Source organism: Alligator mississippiensis, chromosome 4 (genome assembly GCF_030867095.1).
Source record: "Alligator mississippiensis isolate rAllMis1 chromosome 4, rAllMis1, whole genome shotgun sequence".
Taxonomy (NCBI): domain Eukaryota; kingdom Metazoa; phylum Chordata; order Crocodylia; family Alligatoridae; genus Alligator; species Alligator mississippiensis.
The window spans coordinates 41,282,446-41,304,133 of NC_081827.1; the positions used below are offsets into that span (position 1 = coordinate 41,282,446).

The 21,688-nt window shown below is 42.4% G+C and overlaps 1 protein-coding gene across 5 annotated transcripts in view; it reads left to right on the forward strand.

Moving 5' to 3' along the window:
- GRM8 (glutamate metabotropic receptor 8) overlaps nt 1-21,688 on the forward strand; it is a 583,772-nt gene that overhangs the window by 351,969 nt on the left and 210,115 nt on the right. For 4 of the 5 annotated variants that reach the window (XM_006266273.4, XM_059725916.1, XM_059725917.1 and 1 more), the window contains one exon: nt 5,038-5,238. In XM_006266273.4, the coding sequence (XP_006266335.1) occupies nt 5,038-5,238 (201 nt within the window). Of the gene's footprint in view, nt 1-5,037; nt 5,239-15,135; nt 16,616-21,688 lie in introns of those variants that run through there. The other variant, XM_059725919.1, reaches the window with a different exon arrangement.

The following is a 21,688-nucleotide window of genomic DNA, read 5'->3' on the forward strand; positions in this document are numbered from 1 at the left end:
GGAGCCTGACTTTGGACTCGGTTTGCTCTGGTCTCAGATGGGAGTAATATTAATGTGGATACCATCTGTGAGGCATGGGCTGTGGTATAAGGGAGGTTCGGAGCCACTGATAGTGCCCTCTGGCATCACGGCTGGGAATGGCAGCTTCCTGCATTATACCACCAGTTTATGGGAACAACAGAGTCGTGGCAAGTGAGACAGGGTGGACTGCCCCACAGAGACAGGTGTATGTGCTAGCATGAGTCCTGGCCCTGAGAGTTGCCCCATGTCACAAGGAGGAAGAATTGGAAAAGGTACAGAGAAGGGAAACCAAAATGATATGAGATAAAGAGCAGTTGCCATATCAGGAGAGGCTAAAATGGCTAGGACTCTTTAGTTTGGATGAGAGAAGGCTGAGGGGTGGAAATGACAAAGGTATATAAGATCATGAAGAGTGTGTACAAAGTGAACTGGGAATTGTTGTTCACCTAGTCCCAAAATACTAGAGCTAGGGACACACACTGAAATTAGTAGGAGACAGATTTAAGACTAACAAGAGGAAGTAGTTCTTTATACAATGTATAGTTAACTTGTGAAATTAATTGCCACAGGAAGTGTTAGAAGCAGACAGCATAGCCAGGTTCAAAAAGGGAATAGATAAATTAATGGATGATAGATCTCTTAATAGCTGTTGAACAAAATGTTTGGAGACGTTTCCTCTGGCATCTCTAAACCAATAATGGTAAATGGTGGGGAGAGTAATGAATAGGGGATAGATCACTCTAGGTATACCCTGTTCCCCTCTAAAGCATTTACACCTGACATTGTTGGAGACGGGTTACTGGGCAGACAGACCATTGGCCTGGCCCTATATGGCACTTCTTACATTCTTATGAAACCATTAAAGTTCAGCTGCTAAATTTATAATGATGTATTCTTCTATCGGAACATCTGTGTTTGTAGAAACATGTCCAGTAAACTTTAATTTCAAGCCATAAATGAAAATATTTTAACTTGATACCCAAGGCTGAATAAGAAGTTCTTGATAATAATGACAACTAAAGGCTTGGCATTATTTTGGCAGGTGGTTGACATATATTTATGGCATTGAAAATATGCATCATTTTATAGCTATACATTAACATTTACTTTAGGAAGTATAGTATAATCAAATTTTACAGCCAATTAAGTTGATGAGTCACTGTCATCTTTGTAAATTACTGTTTTAGATGTTTGAGAATGCCAGAAAGAGAAAATGGTTGAAAATCTCAAGAAGGAACACACAAACCTAATTTACAGTTTTCTTCTTTCACTTAATTATGGAAAGCATAGAGACCCTTGGTATAAAACACTATAGGTTTTGAACTACTTGGTAAATGTCTGAAGCATCTTGAAAACAGAAATTTTGTGATGCCATCTCCTAACCACCTAATTAAGGAAACACAAACAGCTCTACTAAATTCATAATCTTGTTTATAATGTATGTGGTAAAATGATTTATGCCTACGTATCTGTGAGAGATATAAATGAAAGACTATATTGCTACTGGGTTATCCACATAGGATGTCTCAATACATTATTTTTATAATATAGAAAATTGGACTACCTATTATTTCTCTGTTAAGTAAAGATAAAATTTTATATAAACATATTTATACCATTGTGTTTTCAATGCATAAATGTTTGTAAATTTCCATGTTTTATACATTAGTATTTAGAGAGTGCATCCTCTTAAGCCTCAGAAATTATAGTGGCTATTGTCTGGAATTGTAGTAAGAAAGCTAGTGGGAGTCTGCCCATTTTAATGCCCTAATGCCAGGGGGTGCTGTACACAACTCCGGCCTCCCTCATCATGTCCCATGCCTTGCACATTGCATCCTCAAGTTGCTCTATTTTCTGGCTTGTGGCTGGGCTGAACTCAGCCCCTTGCTAGGCCTCATTCATTCGTCCATTCACTCCGCCTCATTGGGCTTCATTTATGCCACCTTCCTCTCACTGGGGCCTAATACACTCTGCCCTCTCTCACCAGGACTCTTACTTGCTAACCTTCACTGGGCCATGCCCAACCTGCCCTGTTCCCTTGAGCAACCACATAGGCCATCAGGCTTGCCTACTCACTCTCCTTGCCTGGTCCTGGCACAGCCTTTTGGGCCTCTCCCGCAACCCTCATCTGCACGGTGACCAGCCAGTTCACTTCACTCTGAGCGGAGTTCTGACCCGAGCCCTTCTCTGGGTAACTTGTTACTTTCACTGCCTTGTAGTTGCTTAGAGCCAACTACTTGCCCTTTTGACCCAGACTCGGCCTCACCATTTCTGAGGACTTACTGGGGTCTCCCTCTGACTCAACACTTGGCTTCATGACATCTGAGGACTTACCAGGGTCTCAGCCTCTGGCCCAACTACAGCCTCAGGTGTCCGTAGATCAACCTTGGCCTCACTGCCCCCTCCTGGGGTTTTGCCTCATGCCCTCCTGCTAGGGCCTTCTAACTGCCCTCTCACCAGGGCCTCACACTTATGCCCTTTCATTAGGGCCTTCCACATATGCCCTGCTCTCTGGTTCCTCCAGGGTCTTGCACCCCATGGAGCTCAGGTGTTTGGAGATGTGCCCAGCCCCTGTACCTGTCCCCTGTTCTGGATAACCCACCAGGATGTCAGGGCTGGGGTTTTGAGGCACCCCTCCTTGCCTTTCACCAGGGAGGTAACTGGCCTGGCATTTCTTGGGGACTGTCCCACCACAGACAGCCCCACCAGACCACCCTTCCTCAGCAGGGTGCAGTTTTCAGTCTTACCCAGGACCAAGCAGGCCTACATGCCCTGGTCTCCCTGCTGGGCTACATGTCATTCTGGGGCTGCTACTGGCTGCCTCTCACCTAGAGGCTGAGTTTCAGCCTCCTTCAGTCCAGCCTGCTGTCTCGCTGGGCCTTTCTTCCCTTAGACAGTGATGTCCCCCCTATAGAGGAGACTTTCAGCATCCTTAGGCTCTGGCCTCACCTTCAGGCCAGTCAGGGTGCCAGGTGGCTCATCATGGCCCAGGCCTGCCCCTCACATTGACTGTCATTGTCCTTCAGCCTCCCAGCCCTGGCCCTCTTGCATTGAACAGTTGAGGTCTTCTGGTCCAAGCACCACAGCAGCTGACCTCTGTAGGCAACAGGGGTCCCTTCCTGGGCCCCACCATATAGCCCTCTCATACTGGGCCTGCTTAGAGCCCCAGGGATCTTAATAAAATGACTGTACTCTGAACTGGGCTCAGCTGAGCCCCAGGCCTCACCCCTGCTTGTTCAAAGTCAGGGGCTTGCCTAGCCCCAGTGTAGGCCTGATGACCATAAACCCCTTCCCAAGCTGGGTCAAACTCTTTTCAGGCTCAACGCCTTCTTTCTGGGGCTTGGAGCCTTGCTGGGCCTCTAGGAACCTCTTGCTCCCCTATCTCTAAGATGTTCCCGTTAGCAGTTTAGCCGGGTGTTGTTGCTCCCCAGCTGCCAGCAGCTTACTGCTACCTCAGCCCTGTGGGCCTGGATAAAAATGGCTGCCTCATCAGGGCTGACCCGCACCTGCTGGCTGCTTGCTTTCAGCCTTAAAGTGGTAGGCACCAAAATGTGCACTGCCACAATACCATTCAGCCAAGACTACAACTCAGCATCATGTGGTACCAATTACAATTACAGAAGGGATCATGAGGTATTCAGTACAAATTACTGCTGGTAGTTCCCAGGTGGTTTAGATTTATAAAATGTAGCTTATTTAAACCAAATCCATTTCTCTGTGTTTGGAAAATGAATGTTAAAAGTTTGAGTATTTGGAGAGAAAAACATGTTTGCTTACCCAGTCAGGGACATTATCATGTGACTTACCCATTTAACTGACTAAGGTTTCTATTTCAAGTAACTAGGACATTTCAAGAAATTGTGACTGTTTAACTAATGTTCCTTGAGCAGAAAAATAAAGTCTTTGAGCTGATATTTAAAGATACTGCGCATATCTACACAAGATGCTATATCACCGTAGCAATGAGCTATTGCCCCGTAGCTCATTGCTACAGCAATGTATCACCAGGCATGAACCATGATGGTTAGGCTACTGCACAGTAGTATTAACATCCCTGACTGTGCAATAGCAGCTAAAAATATCCATGCGGAAGTGGGACTTGCAGTAATGCCAGTTACTGCACATCCAGTAATTACTTAAACAAGTACTAAGCATGTTCTAAATGATTGCACCACTGTGCAGTCTGCCCTATGTATAGATGTGCCTAAGTATCCTTAGTTGCCACTAAATGTGATATAACAAGAACTGCTGATTGTCAGAACACACACTTGCTCACCTCTACAAAGTTTCTAGTATTTTTCTGTCTCTACCATTGCATTGCAGAACTGTGGGCTTGATATAATCTGATAAAATAAAAGCATACAAGTATAGCCACTGGCAATTTTTCAGTTCATCCTTGTTCATAAGATGTGTCTTTAGGGCCAATAGGATTCAACAGATGTTGCAAGGCTGAAAGATCTTATACTTAATGTATTTCTAGATATAAAGAATATTGTATTCCTCTTAAGGTTAATGGAACAAAATACATTTGAAGACAAGTTTATTTTATTTTATTTTTTGAGGGTTTTTTTCTGGTTTAGAAAAGTGATAAGGTCGGGAAATAAGAGTAAATGATGCAGGTAACAACTTTTTGGAGCTTTGTAAACATGTTTGAAAGAATTTGAATGGAATAAAACAGGCTGCTGTAAAAGTGTCCTATAAATAACAGTAACCAGCTGTTCAATGAAACATACTAAACTGGAAAAAGAGATTACGAAATACAAATCTATATTTTTTTTCTTTTTTTTTTTTTCTTGTAATGAAATATTTTGCCCAGAACTCCACACACTGCTTATAAACCTGGCACAGTACACAAAGATTAGAGGTAAATCCAGATGGCTATATTTTTTCTTGTCTTCTTTATTTAGCTGATGGATAGCTAATTTTATCTCTTAATCTAACTCTAATCATTTATGTCATAGTCGATGCATAGATATAAATAAAAGTGAATTGATTCTTTTTCTCTGTCCTTCTTAGGCTTAGAAAGAATTGCAAGAGATTCAGCCTATGAGCAAGAAGGAAAGGTGCAATTCGTAATTGATGCTGTTTATTCCATGGCCTATGCACTACACAACATGCATAAAGAAATCTGTCCTGGATATATTGGCCTGTGTCCAAGAATGAGCACAATTGATGGGAAAGAGCTACTTAGTTATATCCGGGCTGTAAACTTTAATGGTAAGTTATACACATTTTTCTCTCTCTAAATGTTTCAAAAGTGTCAAGATGTGTTTTCATCTATATATAGGACACTTTGAAGCACAGTGGAAAACACAGGATTAGAGGCAGTTCCTTTTTTAATCAAAAGTGTGAGTTTTTCCACCTGCTTTGAAACCCCAAGTGTATTTTTCATCTTAACATTAAGCTGCTCCTAAAAGAGACAGGCATTAAAAATAAGAATCTGTCAATCAAAATATTCTGGTGGAAATTTGTTATTATAGAAACAAGCAGAGGATGCATGTAACTCTATTGATGGATTCAACTCTTGTGACAGTACATATTCATGCATTCAACATGTGTTTTTGTAAATTTTCTTTTTAAAAACAATTTTCTTCCAAAAGTGAATCATCTGGAATTTGCTTTTATTTTACATATTTAAAATTTGTTGATTAAAAAAAAGTCAAAGCCCTATTTCTATTTCATTACCTTTGACTCAGTAATTCGGTCAATTTTAAGCCAACTTCTGTATATATATTCTTTAAACTACACTGCACAAAATGGTGTGCTGTTGGGATCTGCCTGGTAGGGAATATATAGTTACTGTTGCTTATGTCCCTGCCAGAAAGGACCAATAAAGAACATACTTAATTTATGGGTACTAAGTTGAAAAAAAACAGGTCATATTTCAAGGCAAAACAAAGTTACTGAAACCTTATAGTCTTTTATGAAAGTCATAATTGTAGTAAATTTCATTTGCCATTGCTTTCAGATGAAATGATGCAGTGTTTTTTATTGTATGTTTTTTTCCTACTTGGCTGTAATCCACATACTAGACATGCCTCCTAACCATACAGAGAGTAGCACTGTCTATCACAATACACTCCAACGACCTCAGTTTCCAGCCTTTAAAAAAACAAAAACACAAGGTCATTTTCAGTTTAGCTTCTAAGTGGAAGCTTTTTTTGCTTCAGGTAACACACCAGATCATTTGGTTGATATGCACATTGGCTGTAGTCTGCAAAAATTTTTTATCTTCTAAACGTATTTTCCTATGACATTTTCATGAAAAGGGAATCCCAGTCTCTGAGACTATAAAGAATAAATGGATTTAATTTATTCTTAACCAGTTTTCAAGAAAACCTTGAGCAAAATATGTAGGTGGCAAATTGGAAATGTCATGATAACAAAGGTATGCTCTATATTATAAGGTTTGGGGTGATAATTATCTACGATTCCCATAGATGGTGCCTAAATTAAGGCAAAAGTGATCCATTTACATTTAGTTGGTATAACAGTTCAACATAAAAAGATAAAAGGTTCTACAGTTTGTATGAAACCACTTTTGGCCTAAATGTTGGCATATTTGATCAGCACCTGTCATGAGTTCTCCAAGGTCTAGAACTGTTTGCAGCGAATGAGAGGAGATGAAAAAGTGGGTGTTGTATATGTATAATTATGGTTCCTGAACACATTTGATCTATGGAAAAAAGAAAGTTGATCTGAGGTGAATTTTCTATGCCCTATGAAATAGCTGTGTTGATTAATCCTCTAGATTGGCTTAGGTTATATACTGTATTAAAGGTCAACCATACTCTATTGTCATTCACTGCTTGAAATTCATATTGAGGTGAAACAAATGTTAGTGTGGAAACAACTATAAGATATGCCATATTCAGCTTTCTCCTTAGGAGAGGGAGAGGGAGAGGGAATTTTCGCAGCTAAGGAACTTTGAGTTGCTCTGGTGCTTCTGTTGGTAGTTGGAAATCTTAGTGGTTCCCTGCTAGAGCAGAGTTCAGTGTCAGCAGTGATTTTTTTTTTTTTTCTTCCCCCAATTGGTAAGGACTGTGGAGTTTTTTCCTTTCCTTTTGAGTATAGATCCTCGTCCTCTCCCTAGGAGACTTAAAAAATATCTTAAGAAATTACATCTCTGTCCTAGGAATAACACTGATAATGTCTAGGGACCTACTGAATTCACAGTTTTGTGATTTTCATGGAAATGGCAAAATCAGCTAGTCCCCAAAAACAAGCTCATTCCCCATGAAAAAGTATGGGCACTGTGAAAGGGTGTGAAATCAGTGAGTGAGCAAGGGAAAAGAAGGAAAAAAAAAGGAATAGCAAAACAGAAAATGGTGGGAAGCCCTGGTGTCCTGAAGCATGGGGGGAGGAAAAGAGGGGAGAGGGAGCAAATTGGAAACTGAGCCCCTGATGTAGGCCTGCCTACCTGCCTGGGCAAAGAGCTATCTCTCCTCCCAGTGTGTGGTCAAGCCTTCAGAAGTCATTAATTAACCCCATGTTAAACTGCTTGCTAACTCATCAATTAATGCATTCAATGTAATCCATTGATCAAACCTATGAAAGCCACTAATTGTAATGTTAACAAGCCCCAATTTGGGGCCACCTGTCAATCTCTGGGGAAGGTCAGGACTTCCAGGGCCCCTCAGCCAATCAGAGGCATAGGGGGTGGGGGGGTGCTGCTGCAATCGGGCGCTGCTGCAATCCTTCATGAAAATGGTTCCTGATGCCACACTGGGTCTGTGAAATTGGGAAGCAGCCATCCTGAATTTAGTAGGTCCCTAGTAATGTCTTCTTCTTTCCTGCTATTTACTGGTAGTATGTTGTAATGTGTTCTATGTGTTTTGTTCTTTCTAGTTGTGGTGTATGAGGGTTTGACATGGATCATATGTAGATATCTTTGGGTAGATGATTCCTGCTGATTGGACTCTGGCCCAAGTGGCCAGTTTTGATCAAAGTCAAATAAATGCGACTATGAAGATGTAGAAAGGATACCAGGCACAGTAGGCCAGAGGAAAGGCCCAGGCCAGAAAAGAGATATTATTTGATGGATTATACTAACATTTGATTTAGGGTCTTGCTTGCAGAAGCTGGATAACGGCCTACATATCCTATGGTAGCTATTGGACTGGAGGAGCCTCCATCTCTGGAGAAGCCCCAGAACCTCTGATGAAGAATGTCTGCCCAGTTACCCCTCATGCACATAGATGCTGGACTCTGGATTTGGCCTGTATCTCATGGTGACTTGTAGACACCTCAGATTTATGGACCTCTGTGTTGTAGCTGGGAGGGATGTACATGGGAACTTAAGAAGTATCAGAATTTAAATGCAATTCAGTGCCTTCAGTTGTAGCTGCTTGTCACAGGACACTAAGGTGCCTGCTCCTAGAAGAGCAGAAACTGCCTGGGGAGAGCCTAAAGAGATAGACAGAAACCCAGGTGCTGGTTATTAGGGCAACAGGCTAGCAAGCAAATTAGCCTGCACCTGGTCAGCTGACCAGAAGAGGCAGGGCCCTGAGCACATATAAACCCCAGGCTAGAACTAGGGAAGTCAGTTCTCTGCTAGTGGCCAAAGGGGAAGGAGCCCTCCTAGAGGAAGTGAAGGGAAGAGGCCTGACTGTAAGTTCTGCTCCTGGTAATGTTAAGGGGCAGAGCACAGCTTGAATTATGGTATACCCTAGGGGCTTGCATTTTTTTACTTTTGTTTATAACACCGGTGGTTTGGGCTGAGGCTATTGGGGAAGGAGGAGGCCTCATTAAGGGGGCCCACTACAGTGTGGCGACCCCGGTGCCAGAGAGGGTGCAGAGTTTGGGGGTGAACAGATCCTGGTGCCAGAGAGGGTGCAGAGTTTGGTGGTGACCAGACCCTGCCACCAGTGTGGGCGCAGAGACTGAGACAGGGCCGTGGAGAGCCCAGCGCCAGGGTGGGCGCAGAGCGAGACAGGGCCGTGGAGAGCCCAGCACCAGAGTGGGTGCAGAGCGAGACAGGGCCGCGGAGAGCCCAGCACCAGGGAGGGCGCAGGGTGAGATGGGGCTGCGGAGAGTCCTGTGATGACCTGAAGGCTGAGTGAATCCAAGGCCTCGGAGGGACGCTGTGTCAATACCATCTGCGAGGCTTGAGGCATGGCAAAGGGGTGGTTTGGAGCCATGCATATAACTCATAAGGCTGAGGGTGCCCCGAGACATCTGTTTTAAAATGGGACCCACAAGGGGTCTGGGAACCCACGAGGTTCCATGGGGTCTGTCAGGGCCATGTCCAACTAGACTTGAAGGCAGCCTCCCTATTTATTATAATTACATCAAGACATGGCGGGCGAGAATGAGGGTGCTCATTGAGCCAAATTGGCACAGTCAAGGGGCCCTAGGGGTCCCACAGACAACCCTGGGGACCCCGTCCCATGACACTGCTACTGCCTGCTTACTACTGCATTAAAGGTTTTGATTCTAGAAAGCTTGCCCAAGATATCATGGGGCACACACTGTGCCAATTTTCCATATGGCACATGATGACAAAGGTGGGATTTGGCACATGTTCCAGGTGGATGTTGCCAGACTCTTATCTGGGAAGAGATCACCTAAAGAGGGGAGGAGTAAAGTGGAATGCTGGGTGGTAACTTTCCCACCAAACAAAATATTGCATGTAAAGCTAATGAGGAAAGAAGCCAAGGTAATATGTTTTATGAATCTGTAATCATGAAACTGGTTTCTGTATAGATATTTTTGTTTTTTTACAAAAATGCTATTTTCCTCTTAGTAAATAAAACATAAATATATGAATAGATGTATGAAAACTATGGAGCAGGAACAGAAAACTTTTTCAAGGCTCTCATTAGTTTTAATTACTTCCTTCTCTCATGGTAGGTTGGCATGTTTTTCACCCCTTTCTGCTTTGCAAGAATGTAGCAGTTCTCATTATCCAAGGATAACAAATTTTACAAATATGCATTTTTTCTTTTTGTTTGGCTTTACAGTATCTCGTCCTTCTTTTGTCCAGCCATTTACAGATATTGAGTCCATTGCTTCTTTTTTGTTGCACCCAGGTGCCTCTGACTTCCCTCATTGTTGAGGGGTATCACTTGTATTGACACATCCAGTCCAATAGTCAGAGCTTCCTTAAGCATGATTAGTTGCAAGTAATGATATGGAGTTTGTCTTACAGGACTGAAAGATTTACTAAAGCAGAAAACATATTGCTATTAGCTGAAGATAATGATTTGGTTCTTGGATTTAAGTAATTAATATTAAAAATGCTTATTTTATGCTTCTTTGTTTACTTTTATTTATATTACAAAGAATTATTTTTCCCCTACAAGATTCATCCATGTAATATTTTATGACACCTGCATGACAGCAGTGTGATCATAATCTCCAAACTACAGTGCATTGATGTAATTGATGTGACATTAGTTTCTGCTTAGATATTCTTCTACAAGTTACAATTTAAATACAGACTATCACACTGCACAATGTGATCATAATAGGGATGGTGCTTTCACATGTGTAATAGGAAAGAGGAAATCTAGTTGATGTGTCAATTTCTGCCTGTGTATCCATTTTTGTGAGTTGTTCAGTCTGCTTTTTATTGTTGTTTTTATGTCTTTGTTATCTTGTTTTTTATGTAGCAAGTAACAAAGCGTACAATATAGAACACAAAATCAATGGACAGTTTGGTAATTAATCCAGTTTAATACGAGAACCTGGAACAGTCATGTGTCTACAGCATTTTGTTGTGTCATCTAGAAATTCAGAGTTTGTGAATGCTGGAAATTTTCTAGGAGTAGTGTTTTACTGGCAAGCTATACTTCTGTGATATGCTAGGCGAGTACAGTTAAGAGAGTGTTATGCTGCCTAGTTATTTTGGCAAAGGACATGTAACTATTGTCTGTTTTATTTAAATATCCACTGCAATACCCAGAGCCAAATTTGTTTTATAGAAGAAAAACTGTTGATTAGAAATCAGAGCAGGGAATTTAGACCCAGAGTCCACAAGCCCAGTTTTAATTTTGTCAATGATATGCTATGTATTGTAATATCTAGAAAAGAATTTGTCCTCTCTGTTTGTTCTTAGCTTAGCCACTAGCTGGTTGGCTTCTGCTATGTTGCAGGAAGATAAGGAACCAACCAAAGAAAGTGGAGGCATTAATTATTTGCACCTCTGGCTCAGTTTCCATTTGTATGGGTCCTTCATAGAATCATAGAAGTAGGGTCAGAAGGGACCTTGTAGATCTTCAAGTCCGACCCCCTGCCTGGGCAGGAGAGAAACTGGGCTCAAGTGACCCCAGCCATGTAGGCACCGAGCCACTTCTTAAAGACCTCCAGAGTAGGAGCCCGCACCCCTTCCCTTGGAAGTTGGTTCCAGATTCTAGCTGCTTTGACTGTGAAGTAGTTCCTAAGGATGTCTAATCTGAACCTACTCTCCAACAATTTATGGCCGTTATTTCTTGTTATTCCGGGGGGCGCTGGGGGAAACAAGGTCTCCTCCAAACCCTTCTGGTCCCCCCTAGTGAGTTTATAGACGGTCACCAGGTCCCCTCTCAGCCTTCTCTTGTGAAAGCTGAACAGGTTCAGGTCCCGTAGCCTCTCATTGTAGGGTCTGCCCTGCTGCCCTGCTGGATTATCCTTCCCTAAGGATTCTGCAGTAATATGAGTTTGTGTAGTCATTACAGGTTCTCTTTCCCCATAAGGAGACAAATAGTAGAAAACTGTGACAGGAACCCCCCAAAGTGTTTCTTCCATTTTTACCTCCCTCCTCTGTGGTTTTTTTTTCCCCCCTCCCTTTCAAGTGTAAAGTCACAATTCACATTTTATGCATAACTGAAACATTTCAAACATAATCTCTCTGCTTTTTCTTTCCCAAGGTAAATTTTTTTTAAATGTTTACCCCCTTTCTTTCTTTTTTTTAAAGCAAAAACTGTATTGGAGAATATGGTAATTAAGCATGTAAAGGACAATATGCACAATGATGTAACTATATTTAACATGTAATCATGTCACATCATATTTCTACAGTATTATCATTTAAATTCAGCTTTATTGCACAATATTGTACAAAATAAGATGAGGAATTTAGTGATGTGCTAAGTGTAAAATGCTGTTTTCTTAATGAATTCAGCAGAAGTTCCTATCATTTTGTATGATCAGTCACTAAAAGTTCATACATGATGTTCTGAAGCACTTTTAAAAAGCAATCATCTGGATCTAAATCTGAATAGAAACTGAATCTATTGATATTTCCCAGGCAACAGTTAAAACAGCATCAGGCAGATTTGGTTTGATTATATAGTCTATTTCCATTGCTGTTCCTCTACAAAAATAAAGAATGGATTATTATAGTTATCATCCCAAAAACTACAAATGAGAGTTTCCAGTTTTTACGTAACCTTTTATACCATTCAGGTTGAGAAATAGATATATGGCCAATTTTCCTGTAGCTTCCTTGCTAGGGTATTATGTGAAACTAATGAGCTGTTCTTCATCTATATTTAAGCATCTGTATATTGTGAATGCATCTACGCCTGATGCTACATTGCTGTAGCATATTGCTACATAGCATTTACAGGTGTCTACGCATAACCAGCAGCTACTTAGCCGTAGCAGCACGCTATACCGGGGAGCATGACGCTACAGCGAAGTAGCTGCAAAAAATAACCGTGCACCATGCTTACAGTGCAGTATAGGCTGTTACTGTGCCATGATTTAGTACTTCCAAAAGGTAGTACTTCCAAAAGTGACACGTGTAGTACTTCCAAAAGAGAGACTTCCATAGTGACACATGTAGATGCACCTTCAGTGTAAAACATTATGTTAAGAGTATTTTACAGTTGTATGATTAAGGATTTGACCTGTATTCCAATAAAGGGAAGGAAAGGGGAGTAGTGGGTCCCCTTATTTTCCTACATAAACTAAAAGTCATAGCAAAGAGGAAAAACTGGCTTCATCTTACGTGTGGGCAGGGACAAGGAGGGAAGAAGCTGGGAAGGTGATTGATTCCATCCTCACAAGTGGAGCTAAGGGAGTGCATAGAGACTTCCATTATAGCTCAGTAGAAGGCTACTTCTTCCCTGTAGCAACATTCAGGAAATGAACTCTGATTCTCAAAATCATAATCCTTTTCTCAGCCAGCCATGAAGCAAATGAATAAGGCACAGGGGTAAATGTAGAATAATCTTACCCTTATCGTTTTTTGAATAAGAAAGTATAAGAGTATACACTTCCCCCCCCCCATCTTTAGCCTTAGACAAACATTTGTAGACACTTGTACTATTTTTTCTTATTTCATTCTTTTATATTTTCTTAAATGTATGTTTTGGATTACAAAAGATAGAAGACAAGAATAAAAACCAATATGGAAACTCAAATAAAGCTATGGCTGCCTCATAGAATTAATTTCTTTAAAAGTCATCAGAAACTATGATAATATATTTGTTAGGGAAAATAAAACAAATAGGCATTTGCAGGAGGACTGTTCTTAAAAACTGAAAAGCAAAATGTCTTGGGAACTATTGTGATCCAACCAGAGAGCCATACCCATAGCATCAGCTATTTGTATAATTCATATGACATTCCAATTATTTGTATGTACTAGTGCATTGACCTGGATTTTGAAATTCAGGGGACATTAATATGCAGATCAAATTTCATTTCCTCAAATAAATCTGGCACCTCTGTATTTTTAGCTTCAGCCTCAAACACAGTCTACAAACTTACCCAGTTCTTGATGAATTGTGAAATAGTCTAACATTTTAAGAAGGCTCAAACTTTAAAATCAGTGAGCATGGAGGATCATTTGCAGCTCATAAGGTTAGGGTCTATACCTGAATTTTCAAAAACCTCAATCATAAGCATGGTAAGGTGCATATTAACCCTGCCTTCTGCTTAATAAGGGCTTGTCTCACTGCAGCATGAGAATGTCCCAGTGGAACTAGTTCTGAAAACATTCTTCTCATCTGCTGCTGTATGCCGGCCCCAGATCTGAAAGTACACCAGTGAGTGCTTTGGGGTTGTACCAAGCAACTGTTCTTACAAGCTTTGTGGTATTTGTTCTTTTTCAGAGAATTTTATGTTTAGGTTAGTTTTGGTTTAGGTCATGACCAGCATAGGTACAAAGAAATGTTTGAAAATGTTACAAGAGTGTAATTGGAATAAAAATGGTAACCAAAAAAGACCTCAATTTTATACATGTACAGCCAACATGGATTTATCAAGAGCAAGTCATGCTTGATCGAACTGTTTTCCTTCTTTGACAAGATGACAGATTCTGTGGATGGAGGAGGTTAGTAGTGCAAGGTTTTAGGACTGTCTCCCATGATAATCTCATTAGTAAGCTAAGGAAATACAATCTAGATGGAAATACTGTAAACTGAATACAAAAGTGATTGGAGCATCATGCTCAAATAATAATAGATAGTTAGATGGAAGTATTGAATGAGGTTCTTAATCTTTTTTTGTAGATCTGATATTGCTCAATATCTTCATTAATTATTTGGAAGATGGGATTGTGTGCATACTTAGCAAATCTGCTGATGACACCAAACTTTGTAGATTGCAGATACTCTACAGGGTAGGATTAGGACTCAAAATAACTGATAAATTGAAAAAATGGTCCAAATTAATCAAATTAAATTTAGTAAGGACATGTGCACAGTCCTGCACTTATAGAATAATCATGGGTAGAAATGCCAGCTGGAGAATGACTGACTAGGCTGCAGTACTGCAGAAAAGTACCTCTGGTTTCTGGAAGACTGTAAACTGAATATGAGCCAACAGTGTGCTATGATTGCAAAAAAGAAAATAGAAAAAAAGCCAATAGCAAAATGAGCTTTATTAATAGGACCCTCAGAAACAACCCAAGGCAAGAAAAGATGTAGATGAATTGGAATGAGTCCACTGAAGAGCAGCAAGAATGATAAGAGTCCAGGAAACATGATTTACAGGGAAAGGAGGTAATAATTGGGATTATTTAGCCTGCAAAAGAGAAGATTGAGGGGGGAATTTGATAAGGTTCTTCCTATACCTGCGGAGTAATTATACAGAGGATGGTGATAAACCAGCAGATTCAACCTTTTAGAGTGTTGGGCTGGATGCTTGTGATACCATTTCATCATAGGACACTTCTCTTTCCAGTAGGGGAGGAAGGAAGGAGAGGACAAGGAGGGAAGAAGAAGAGAACAGAGACCACTGCAAAAGGAATTGGCAGCATGGCACAGGGCAGGGAAGGGGATGCACCAGGCCAAGCTGCTTTCCACTGATTCTTTATGCTGTGGGCGAGATCCAGTTACTTCTGTGAATGGATGACTGGTGCCTCCTGATCCTGGAGGGGCACCAGTGGTTGATCGCTGACTGGGGAAGGTCCCACAGAAGCTGATTACGGACTGGTCGATCACCGGGGAAGTCCCCCAGTGGCTGATTACCACCACTGGCAGAAGTGCCAGCAGCAAACCCGGAAGTGCCACCAGTGTTTCAGCGCCTTCACCTTCTCAGGAGGGGGCACCAACCATCACTCCCCACTCCCCAGCCAGTGAGGGCCAATTTCTGGGGGGGGCACATGCCCCACCCCCCATGCATTGCCTGTACATCTGTGGCTAGATCTGGCCTGGGGGCTGTAGGTTAAGCAGCACAACTATTATCTGTGGCAGCAGGACTAGGACCAATGGTTTTAAATTGCAGCACGGGAAACTTAGGTTAGATATTAGGAAGACCTGTCTCATTATGAGGTAAGTTAAGCGTTGGAAAAAACTATGTAGAACAGTTATGGAACTTTCAGTCTTGGAAGTTTTTAAGAGCAGGTTAGACCAACACTTGTTTAGGCTGATTGAGATGGAGATGATCCTGCCTTGAGCAGTGGATTAGAATAGATAAGCTGCTCAGGTCCCTTTTAGCCTTACTTTTTCTATGATTCTGTGAATTCATACAGCTGTTTCTGAAAGAGACTAATATTACCCAGTGGTCTGAATCACTCAATAAGTGTAATCACACCATGATTATAAGCTCAAACAGCTGCAAAAGTTTAGAACTGTGATTCTCTAATGAACTTAGGTATGCAAAAATATAGAAGTACTTGTTGTGAATTTAGAGGGGCAATACTGAAACTCAACATAGCTTGTAGCAACATTGTAATGTGGATAGATATGACATGAGCAATCATTATCTACTGAATATGTGTGTGTGTGGTTTTATATATACACACACATAAAATTAACGACATTGTGTGAAATAAAGGTAAAATAATCATTTTCAGTAGGTGTTTCAATATTATTATATACAGAAAAGGCAATAGAAAACAGTCCTTTCTGGTTCCAGTAAAAAATGAAATATATCTGTTGTGTCCCCAGGTTTGCAGCCAAATTAGCAAGTAGCATAGTTATATGATTTCCTAAAGGACCACAGTCCTATAGTAGTGAAAAAATATTGACTGTTAAACCTCTCCTTACCTAGTTAAAAGTTTTCTGCACTTTCTGAAGAAAATCTATAATAAAATCTTTTTTATTTAATCGGGTTTTTTTTCTTAAGCAATATAGAAAATGGCTTGTACAGGGAGGACATGTCTAGCTAAGTGCTTTGTAAGTAAACACTCTCAGTATTAAAATAGGGCCTCTTGATGCTACTTTAGAATAAACCAACTATTAGTAAACTGCCTAATCTGAGTGATTAAACTGGAATGACTATTTCTGAACATCAACTCCATCCCCTCAAGATTGAGGATTGACTATCCTGTCTAATCTTCTCTCTGTTCATATATGTATAAGATGTAACTTTTCAAGAAAGCACCACTTTTTTCAAGACAGCAGAACAGTTGCCAGGGAAATGCTCACTTTTTAGTTTCTACATCTTTTGATGTAGCAGAGGATTGAGTTCTTTTCATCAGAAAATATCTTTCATGTACAAAATGAAATAGGGATGTACATGTTCAAGAGAAAAGAAATCACAATGAAAAAATGTTGCAGATTTTTAAGGACATTGTGTAATATAAGTAAGCCTTCACTTACTGTTCATTTCTGTAAGGGTAATGGTACTGCTACTAGCTGACAAATGACTAGCTCAACAAAAAGGAAGAACCGTTTCTTTGGGAAGATCACCACCGATGAAATTAACGTGACAAATCTTCTCAGATAGCCACTTCTTAATGTTAAAGGGAATGACAGGGAAATCAAGTACTTTTAATTCTCTTGGGCAGCAATTACAGAGAGTGAGAGAGAATAGATTAATTATTAACAGACACTGCCTGTATTATTAGATAGCAGTATTTAATTTTTACTACTCCAGGGGTTTTTGTGTTTACCAGTAATCAACTGCATTTCAGATTTGTAGTCCAAACAATATTGGATTTCACAGCAAGTTAGATGTGTGTTAAACCTTGTTACCAACTGTGATTATAAGCAAAACCAAATGAAGGGAACCTGAAAAAGATCACTGAACTGACACGTCCCCTATTTACATAGGCATACTCTGAGCTGGGGTGCAGCAGTATGATGTGCACCCAGGGAATTCTCTGCCAGGGGACTCTTGTGGTGTGCTTCAGCAAATGGGGGAACCTAGGCAGGCTCTGCCAGTGTTTCAGGAGAATAGGAATTCCTGGGTGCGCATGATGATTTGCTCCCTGAAGCCCTGGGAGCACCTGCCTGAGGCAGCTGAAGAGCAAGGGCAGCTCTGGGCTTCCCATGCTCTCCTGCCATAAAGCAAACAGATGTCTGCCTCAAAAAGGTGGCATGCAGTTTTTACCAATTGTATATTGCACCCCAAAATTTTGGGCACTTGTGGGTTACAAGGTATGGATGTCTGTTTGTTGACCTTTGAGCCACCATAAAAATGTTTATGGTGTGGCACAAAGGGAAGACTAGTAGGCTATAGTGCAGCTGTGCTTTGGTTCTCCACCCTGCTAGAGTAGTCTCATGAAATCCACTGCAACTGGCCATAACCAGCAACACCTCAAATGGCTACTCCAGTGGAAAAGGAAGACACCCCTTAACTAGGTTTTCATAAAGGCACCTTTGGTGCGTGCCACTTCAAGGGCGGGAACAGCCAGTTGACAGGTGCCTGATGAGGGTGATCATTTTCAGTAGTCTGTGTTGAACAGCCAAGGAGACAACATCAGGCTAAGCTGCTCCTAGAACACGTTGGAGGTAAGGGTGAGGCTATGGGGTTGGAGGAGGCCTCAGTGGTCCTGGGCATGACTGTACCCTGCTGGGATAGGGAATCCTGGTGGGACTTCCAGTGGCTTGGCAGCCCTACTCAAATACCAGGATCGCTCGCCTCCCCGGTGAAAGGCAGGTCAGGATGCCTTAATAACCCCAGCCCCCACAACACTGTGGATAAGGAGGCCAGGCTTGGCTACAGCTGCCTGGGCCCCAGAGTGTGTAAGACCCCAGAAAAGGAGTGGGGCCAGGCAGGGCTGCGGTCACTTGAACCCACAGGGGTGAAAGACCTCAGAGGCCTCAGGGGAGGGATAGTTGTGGAGCCCCAGGGAGGGGACAGTAAAGAAGGCCTGGTAGGGGTTGACTAGGGCTGTGGGATGGCCAGAAAAGCAGCACATGGGCCAGTCCCCATGAGTTCAAGTTGTTGGGTGTAAGAAGCCCAGTGAGGGGCTAGGGTGGAGTTAGTCTTGTTTGGTGAATTGGCTGGCCACTACCCAGGTTAGGGTCACAGGAAATGCCCAAAAGACTGCATGTTATCACCCAAGGCATGACTCAGATAAGCTTGAAGGTCACTCAAGGGAGCAGGGCATAGTGAAGATGGTATAGTATGGTGCGGCGAGCAAAAGACTAGGGCTGTGCGAAACAGAACCATTCTGCTTTGACTTCTGTTTCAACGTTTGGATGGAACAGTGTTTCATTTCGAGTTTCTTTTAGTTTTGAAAGCAGTGTTCCATTTTGGGGCCAGTGGCAGCACTGATCTTCCTGGCATGGGTTGCAACCAGCGGTGGTCCCAGCCAGCAGCACCAGCCTCCTGTCATCTGGAAGGCAGATTGGGGGCTCGCCTGCACCCCTAGGAGGGCTGCAGGGGCTGTGCTGGATTGCTTTTGAGGGTGCAGGCCCCTGATCTGCCTGCTAGATCACAGGAGGCTGATTCTTTTGCCTGGGGCCAGCAGCAGCCAGGTCTTTCCCTGGCTGAATTGGGGTGACTGCCCTGGGCCCTGTGCTTTGGGGGGCCATGCGGAGCCAGGTGGAGTGGCTGTGGTGACTCTGTGCCACCACTACTGGCTTCATATCCAGCCACTTGCTACCCCGCCAGTCCACGCCACCACTGCCCCCACCACTGATGGTAGCAGTGGCTTCCTCACATCCAGGGCACATGGGTTTGGGATGGGTCCCCGTACAAGCTGATTTACTCTGGGCCCTGCACCAGAGCCAACCCAAGGAGGGTGAGGAGCCCAGGGCAAATTGGTTTGTGTGGGGACCCACCCCCACTCCAATCCCGTGCACCCTGGATGTTAAGAAGCTGCTGCCACCATTGGTGGTGGCACTGGCAGCAAGGGTGGGGGGGTAGCAAGTAGCCAGATGCAAAGCTGGTGGCAGCGGTGCAGAGTCACCATGGCCACTGTACATGGCTCCATGGGGCCCCCCAAAGTGTGGGGCCTGGGCCCCAGGGTGGTCGCCCTCATTTGCCCCCCCCCCCAGGCAGGTCCCTGGTTGCTGCTGGCACCGGGTGGCAGAACCAGCCTCCTGTGATCTGGCAGGCAGATCAGGGGCCTGTACACCCAGAAGCAGTCTGGCACAGTCCCTGCAATCCTCCTGGGGTTGCGGGTGAGCCCCTGATCTGCCTGCTGGATGATAGGGGGCTGGTGCTGCTGGCTGGGATTGGCACTGGGCATAGCCTGTGCTGGGAATATTGGTACTGCTGCTGGCCCCAGCCAGCAGCAGCAGCCTCCTGTCATCTGAGAGGCAGGTCAGGAGCTCACCTGCACTCCTGGGAGGGCTACAGGGGCTGTGTCGAACTCCTTCCAGGGGTGCAGGCCACCTATTGCCTGTCGGATAACAGGAGGTTGGTGCTGCCGGCTGGGACCAGTGCTGAAGCCAAGTAAGCCTGGCTTCAAAATGCAAAGTTTTGAGCCCCCTTCTTTTGTTTTGAAGCTGTTTTGAAGGCTTTTGTTTAATTTTGATTTCACTGTTTCAAGTTCAAAATGCATCAAAGCAGCTTCAAAACAAAACACCAGGTGAAATTTTGCAGAGACCTAGAAGAGACCCTGTGAAAGAGGGTGGAGTGCAAGAGGCCCCTGTGAGAGTTGGGTGTTATGACTCTGTGTATGCATGCACGTGTGCATGAGAGACCTGGCAGAGGACTAGGTTTGGTCTGGCTTGTGGCCAGGAGTATGATACTATCTTGGATGCCATCTGCGAGGCATGGGCCATGGTGTAGGGGAGGTACGAAGCTGTGGATAGTGCCCCCTGGCATCAGGGCACAGAATGGGAAGCCTCCTGCATTTACCACCAGTTTATTGTAATATCAAAATCATGGCAGGCGAGACTGGGTGGATTGCCCTATGTGGACAGGTGGGCAGGTAGCCTTGAGACTCAACCCTGAGCTTGCCTCTGGTCACAGTGTCATATCCAGTCACCTTTGCTACCACAGATTGAGTCCCGTACTGGCATGGACTAGACCCATATGTTTAAGTGAATGAACCCATCTTAAGCATGATATAAAAATTATGTGCTGTAGAAAGTCCTTGAGGCTTCCTGTTTCAGTTAGTAAAGGGATTACTCTCTGAGTTCTCCAATTACCTTCCTAATCAAATTTTACATTATATGATTAAAAATCAAAGCATCCTGAAATAAGGATTTTGGTTGTAATGCTGTAACCTCCATGGTTAGCACACAGTCAAGATGATTATGCACTAGTGAGTTTTCACATTAGCATGACTCAATTTATGCTAATTTCTTAAGGTTATTAACTTTTATAATTATGTTAACGTTTAATCAAGAAATTAGTTTGAAATGTGGGAAATAGAGAGAGCTCCTTATTATCAGTTATACTTGAAGGCCCAGAGTCTTTAAAACCTGCACAGCTTGGTGAACTTGAAAATGGTACTTCTCTCTGTTAGTTACAGCTCAGTTAACGAGTAGTATTGTTAGTTTGACTGTTACAGCACTAAATCCAGTCTTAGTTCAACTATTCCCTGAAGAAAAGATTGTTAAAAAACAAAATAGTTTCTGGCATTAGGTAGATTCAGAGATGTTTACACTTTATTTTAATAATTCCAATGCAATAAATAATATAACTTTAAATTGCAATGCATAATCATAAAGATACTACCTCAGTTGAATGACTGTCTTTCATATCCCAAATATATAGTTCAGCATGCAAAAATATTGGATCCTCTTTTTGACTTCAGTTTCAAGTTTTACACTTGTAATAAATCATTTATTTTGTTCACCACTTTTTCAATAGATATTAGAATCAGAAATACCTAATACTGAAATTGTTGTTTCCTTTTGGAAAGTTTCCTATGAATGCAGCCTATCCCTCTCTTTCTCTCACATGCCTTGCTCCCAGGAATCAGCAGCCACAGAGAGGACATATACAAAAATATCCTGTTTTAAAACATGGTGACCTTTTGAAAGGATTGATTTAATAGAAATAATAAATACAGAAATAGTTTTTGAAGCTTATTATGGTGTTTACCACTTGCACCATCCTAACTGGTGGCCGAATGTTATTTTCTTTTGTTATTCCCTGAAATTAT